Source organism: Pygoscelis adeliae, unplaced genomic scaffold (genome assembly GCF_000699105.1).
Source record: "Pygoscelis adeliae isolate BGI_AS28 unplaced genomic scaffold, ASM69910v1 Scaffold32, whole genome shotgun sequence".
Taxonomy (NCBI): Eukaryota; Metazoa; Chordata; class Aves; order Sphenisciformes; family Spheniscidae; genus Pygoscelis; species Pygoscelis adeliae.
Window position 1 is genome coordinate 801,930 of NW_008824368.1, and position 7,040 is coordinate 808,969.

Genomic DNA, 7,040 nt, shown 5'->3' on the forward strand with positions numbered 1-7,040 from the left:
GAAAAAAAGTGAAAACCTAATCATATAGGAGGTTCTTTTAAAAAAATACACAAAAGGAATACAAATCTAGAGGTTGTTGATTAATACCTGACTTTCTAAAAGCGTATTAGGTATACAGGATTACTATCTTGTGTTTCATACCCCCATGATTTGTGAATAGATGGTACACCAGCCTTTGTATAGAAATCTGGTAAAAGCATACCTATTTTTCAGTTTTTGGATGCAATTTTGTGTTTCCATCTGGCCTCACACAGTTGTTGTCTGTTGCAGTGTACGAGGTGGAGCTCCTCAATAGTACACAGAAGAATGTTTTTGATTACTATGAGGCCAAAATCCACAGAATCCTTAAAGCCAGTAAGTATCAAAATGTTTGGCTCCTTTCATTCACCTGTAGGAAAACTAGGTTGATTAAATGTTAGCCAGTATGAGCCATGCATTTCTCTTGCTATAGAAAGTCGGGTCAGATATACTTCTACACTAGGCTTGCAAGAAGGCTGATTTCTTGCAAGGCTCATTTGGTGCAGCTACCTCACTGTTCAGTTCAGCTCAGGGGTAGGTTGCTTTGGTTCACATTGTGCAGCAATCCCAGAGCACATGAGCGTCAATCCTTTCAGATGAAACTAAACCAGAAGGCACGTTCCATCTGCATTCAGTCCATGGCTCCAAACTGGAGCTAGTCTAAGATAAACCCTCCAAAAACATGCATAGTGTGGATATTAGGTCTTCTGCATCAACTACTTCACTTTATAGACTGCTGTTATTGAGCACATTTTTTTCTACTGTAGACATATCAATTGACCTCTGTTTTGATACCAGAGAAGATTTAATTAATTATTAAGCACTTGCAACCCTTGCAGAACAGGCTAAGAGTTGTCCATAATGACTTGCCTGAAGTCAGTGAACACAGGAAAACTTCTAGAACTTTGATTTAATAATTGTGATAACAACAAAGAGGACGTTCTCTCTATTTCTTTAGGTGCAGTGTGAAGATTTGCACTGCTCTCAGACAATGTCCTTTTGCAGGCCTGCCATCCCAGCTGTCCCCATGTGAACTTTACGTTATCAGCAGCACTAGTGAACACTGATATTCTTCAAAGTAATTTCTGGAGAGGCTGTCAGATGACATCTCAGACTGCGACCACTGTGGTATCAGTTGGTTGTCAGTTTTGAGTTTGGCATCCAGAGATCGCCTTTAAAAGGCAACTTCAAACATTTCAAAATCTTCCCTGTCTGGAACAGAATAATTATCTCACTCTGATCTTTGCCCAGGGGACTAGCGATGTCACTCAGTACTTCACGGCACACAACTTGTGATCTGTGCCCAATGTCCAGTTCCTGTCGGAAAATCAGGTCCACGCTTTGTGAGTCCAGAGACAGCGTCAGTCATACCCAGGGCTTTCCATATGCAGGGGAATGATCACCTAGTGATCAAAACGCTGGCTATGGAAAACTACAGTACCATGATGGAAAGTTTCATTAATCCCTCCAGAAAACCTACAGAGTCTGAAAGGATTTAGAGCTCTGGGCCCCAAAGCATTTGTACTCACAACTCGCAGGCAAGCACTGGAAAGATTTTGTTTCTTGGCAGCTGAGCGAAACATCCTTTGAATCTGAAGTTGAAGGGAAGAGATGACTTCTCCCATTCCCACCTCCTTCTTTTTGATCCCTTTAAAATCCCCTTTGGTTTGTGCTGTATGATGCAGCTTATGAGCGTCAGTAGGCTTTCAGCAGGCTTGGGAAAGGCTGGGAAGAGGCATGAAGCCATGATGATGAAGAAAAAGCAAGGCGTTGCATCCAAATTAGCTCATGACTGAACTAGAGTTGTTATCTTTTGTATTTTCTGTGGCTGTTTTGAGTGAGGTTGGTCTCTGTTGCCATCACCAAGGGTAGGTGAGAATTAATAGGGTGAATTCTCATTCTCTGGACCCCTGGCTTTATTTCAGTATCAATCCTTGCAAATAAAGGGTTGGTTCAGAAGACAGATGGAAACACTAATTTATGTTTGGGAGTCAGCAAAAGAGAATTTTGCAGATGTGCACTCCTCGGATTACCTTGATTATTAATAGAATTAGTGCATGTGTTTTGGATGGCTAAGGTGCCGCCGGCCACCCGCTCCCCGCACAACGGTTCCCTTTGAGATTCTAAAACTCGAATTTCCCTTAAATTCTGCTTGGATACTTTAGAATATTATTTTTATTTTTTTTTAACTGGAGATTTAGAATTGGAAATTACATAATAACCTGTTAAAGTAATACCTCAAATGCTTATGATCCCCAGAGTCTGGACTGTATTAAGCTGTTTGTGAAGCATATGAACCGAGAAACACCATGGTAATTTAAGCACAGTGAACCTGAGGCATAACATCATCATTTTCTTAAGTAGTTCTGATCCATCTTAGCATTCCTTGAACAAAATGAAAGTTCAGTACACCATATAGCATAGGAACAATAGAAAGGTCTTGGGTTATATGAGAAAACCTACAGTACTGTATTATTCTTTGGAAAAATGCAGATGTAAACCAGCATACAATACTGAAGACTGACTTTTCTCTGGCCTGTAAATACCATATGTAAAATTAATGCAAGTTTTAACTAGGAAATAAATAAGGGTCTTAGTGCTAGGTTTTACAGATTAGCACTCTACATCAAATTCTCTGAAATCTTATTAGTGTTAAATATTCTACTTCAGGTTTTTATTCTACTCTTAGGATTTTATCTGAATACTAGACTTTCCATACCTGTAATATAATACTTTAGAGAGCAGAAGCTGCACAAGCTTCTGTTAACCGATAGGAAGACTGTGGTGTCTTACCTGTAATTTAAGCAGGTTTAATGTTGAATTTGTCACCACAGTTGTGCATGACATTTCACATTATAGTTAGAGAGGGAGTAAGAAATCAGAATATTGCTGTTATTTGCAATTTTTTTAAGTGGACTTTGAAAACTCTTGTTCTAGCCAAACAACACAGTATCCTCATGACCTGTGATTAGTCTGATGAATAAGCATCTTTCCAGCTCTCATGACATTGCAGTACCTGAGTACCCTTCTCTTCTACCTTGGATGCCCACTTCTGTAATGGGCAGTGCAGCTCTTGAATGAATAATCTTCTAGGCCAGAATCCAGACCAGAATCTTCTAAGTTATTTTAATGTGGAGATCACCAAGCACGTCCTACATATCAGCTTCAGAGGGGAGAGCATAAAGGCTGAATCGGTGACATTCAGATCAGGTGCGCTAAGGAGAGGGGGTTTTTAATACTGCCTGCTGCATTGTTGAGCCTCAAGCTATTTGAATTTAGTTTGCCAGCTCTTAAGACCACTATGAGCCTGAGCAATCTGAAACATAAGATGGCATGTTTTCTTTTTCCTTTCACTTTTCCTTCAATCTCTGAGATTTAAACAAACTCCATAAGGCCTGAAAGGTCTCTGTAGCAAAACAGGTCCTTCAATAACTTCTGCAAAAGCCAAGACAACCAGCTAAGACAGAAATGGCTTACTTTTTGTCAGGTAACGTTAAAGGAAATATCCTACCACAACATGGCCATTTAGTCCCATGTCAAGCCACAACCCTCAAGTGAAATATTACTTTGGCTTAGCAGTGGAGTAAATGATCACAGGGGGTTGTGTCCTATGGGCTATGGTTCTACTCTTTATTAGAAAAGTTTATGGGATTTTCTCTTCTCATGCCACAGCTACTGATGAAAGCATCCAAGTGGGTGTCCACCGACAGTTCCTAACACGCTCCACGTGCAAGTTGAACATGGTTGCTGGCAAACGGTACCTCCTCATGGGGAAAGATGGGCTAACGGTTGATTGCAACAACAAGTAAGTGCAATGGTTTCTGAGCAGCAGTGGCTGCTATCGCGGACTGTGAATCCGGAGGATACTCAAACTATTAGAATACCCCCAGAAAGCAAAGGGAGTGCCAAATTTCCTAGGGACTGATTCTGCTGGCTTTACTAAAGTGCAAAGAATACCACTCTGTAGGCAAAAGGCAAGCTGTGGGGAACAGCTGAGCCACCCATATCTACTGGCTCATCTATCTGTGCAGAGCCTGGTTCCCACATTTCTCAGAATCAAAATCTGGCCCTTACTCCACTGGGTTAAAAACTCACAACTAGAAAAGGAAAATGAGAAACGCTACATGGTTCCATCTGCTGCAGATGCCTTACACAGCTCCTGTGTTTGCAAAATAAATGAGTGAGACTGTGTCTAAGAGCAGCTCTCAAAGCTTCTATTATATCACACATGCAAATAACTCATTCTTCTCATTTCTCATTGTCACACTTTAATGAAAAAAGGGAATTTATCTGAGGAGAAATTTAGTCTGACTCTATTAAGTATTCAGTGAGAAAGCCATCTTGAATGTTTAATTTCCCTGTGCTTACCTGGAGAAAGGTAGTGCCTTTGAAAGCATCTAGGAGGGAGACCACCTCCATTGAATTGTAAGCGCCACTTCCTAAAACCTTAGAAGGTCCCCTCTCTCCATCTCTATATGACACCAATGTGAGTGCGTAAGTTGGGGGCCTGCTTCAACAGATGGCTGCTAAAGACTGAAGTCTCCCAGGAGAGGTGTATCCTCTGAAGTCTTCTCCAGTCCAGTCATAAAATGCCATAAGCTACACGGGCTCTCACCACAGAAAATTAGGAAACATTTTGGGATACTCTGTTGAAACTAAATGCCCCTTCACTGTGTCCCATTGGTGTTCACTAGGGCTTTTTGTGCCTGTCCACAAAATTCTAATAGAAACTTAGCCCAGGCTTACCTGGTGTCACTCAAAACACAAGTACAGCCAGATTTGTCCCAGCTTGGCACTGACTCTACCTAAACCTTATTCAAAGCTCAGTTAACCTGCTGGTAGAACTAGGTTTCAGGCAAGTTTTTTGGCTAGTGTAACTGCTCCTGATCTCAGAGATGCCTCAGTGGAGGGATGCAACCCCACAGGGTTTACACTTTCCTGTTGCTCCATGCCAGCAGTAGTGACTCACCTCCTTCACCTGTCCCACTTGCACTCAGGATGCAGTACTTCCTTGATGCACAAGCCTGGGTAGAGAAAATTCCGGATGACAGCGAGTGCCGCACCACCCTGCACCGGAAAGCCTGTGCTCACCTGCAGGACTTCATGAACACACCTGACAACCTGTGCTTCTTCTGAACGATTGCTCTGCTCCCCACATCCTATCCGTGTGACTGAGACTCAGCTCCTTCCTAAATTTTTCTTGCAAAGCCTGTACATCACAGTAGCACCTGAAACATCGCAGAGCTGCTTCTGTTGCTGTTTTGCTGAATGGGGTATCTTCTTGCAGATGTATATGTGGGGGAGTAATACAACAAAAATTGCAGTTACTCTACTAGTTATTGCGTTTATTGTCCCTGCCACTGGTGAAGAGAGAGCAGGAATTTCTGTCTCCCTGATCCATTATACAACAGTGCAATTATCCTGCAGGGGATCAAATGAAAAATCATTGTGCTTGCAGAGCTGATTAATTCCTGCAGTCATTGTCACTGGACGTTAAAGAGGCCAAGAAATGTGCATGGGTCAGAAAGAAGACTGGGCATTCATGGGCCTACCAAGTACAGCCTGTGTTACGCTGCTACTGAAAGAAAAGAGATACTAGCACTCATGCTTCAGCACATCAGTTTATTTCTGATTTTAATTGTGAGCCCTCATGTAGGGGAACGAATGACCCCACTTGTACCACAGCAGGGTTCCCATATGCACTTCTAAAGCTGGAACTGGAACTGGCCCAGCATCAGGGATGGGCAACTGGACTTGGATGTGTCCTGTGCCTGACCCTGACCCGTGCCTGAGTCCTGCACGGGCTTGTTAGTGCTGGTAGCTCACTGAGGGCACAGAATTGTTTTTTAATTGCACTCTGTAGTCACATTTCACACTTTTCTTTTTTTTTTTAGAGTTTAATTAATTTGCATTACTGTAAAAAAAAACCTGATGCAATCTGTGGTTACATTTTTCTAAAGCATTGCTGCTTCTGTGGCTACGCAAACAGCTCTGTAGACACCGAAAACAGCGTTGTAGTGGAGATGCAAAATTTGTCAGGGAAAGGTGGAGGGGTTGCTGTCACAGTTATAAAGACTTCCACAAATGGCAAACTAAGTTGATGATGAAAAAAAAACCCTAAAACTCAAAACCTCTCCTTTCTTAGGATAAGAAAAAGTCTGTAGAAAATGTTTAGATAACACTGATAAGTAGATGAGTTGCAAATGCAGGTTTTACTTCTTTAGCTTGCCAGCAAAATGCCATTTGGCAGTCATGTCTGAAGCAGAGAAGAGCAGCAATGAAAAGCTGTGTTTGCTGAACAGGTCACCATCCTCAGATGCTCATACACTGTCTTCGTGCCAGCAGTTACTGAGTGCAAAAATTTGCAACCTGGACTGCTTGTGTTATATAGTAGTAAAAATAAGAAGGGTCTGTATCAACATTATGATAATTAGTAGGTCCATGTTGATCTGGTTAATTTGGAGTCAAATGACCCTACTGGATAGGAGGGGCAGCAGTGAGCCTTGGGTGGAGGAGACACCACATGGCAGCAGCACCTACTAGAACAGCTACTCCAAAAGAGCCTTCAGATTCATAGCAGACAGCCCATAACTGTTTGCCAGCACTATGAGCTGCCCAGCTATTTTTGAAGGCTGTAAACTCAGGTATAATGATAGCTGAACTCGGATATCTGCAGTGATGTGCCCTGCTCAGCTGCCAGGCATTGCATGGTTGGAGGGTGGGGAAGGCTCATTTTATGGAAACCTGCACCACCGCTTCATGAAATCTGCAGGGGAAGATAAGAAACATCCTGAGGGTGAAAGACAGAGACTTAAATTAACATAAGATAATTTGTTTTCCTTAAGGCTTTCCCCAGTATATTGGGTTTGCATAGCAAGGTTTTGGTATTGGGGAGGCTACAGGGGTGGCTTCTCTGAGAAGCTGCTAGAAGCTTCCCCCATGTCTGATATAGCCAATGCCAGCCGGCTGCAAGACGGAACCACCGCTGGCCAAGGCCGAGCCCATCAGCGATGGTGGTAGCA

At 42.5% G+C, this 7,040-nt stretch overlaps 1 protein-coding gene across 1 annotated transcript in view; it reads left to right on the forward strand.

Moving 5' to 3' along the window:
* LOC103913434 (complement C4-like) overlaps positions 1-5,207 on the forward strand; it is a 49,990-nt gene extending 44,783 nt beyond the window's left edge. Inside the window, exons 39-41 of the mRNA XM_009319924.1 lie at positions 271-354; positions 3,691-3,823; positions 5,016-5,207. Coding sequence (XP_009318199.1) covers positions 271-354; positions 3,691-3,823; positions 5,016-5,154 — 356 coding nt within the window. The 3' untranslated portion in view covers positions 5,155-5,207. The remainder of the gene's footprint in view (positions 1-270; positions 355-3,690; positions 3,824-5,015) is intronic.
* Positions 5,208-7,040: the final 1,833 nt, after the last annotated feature.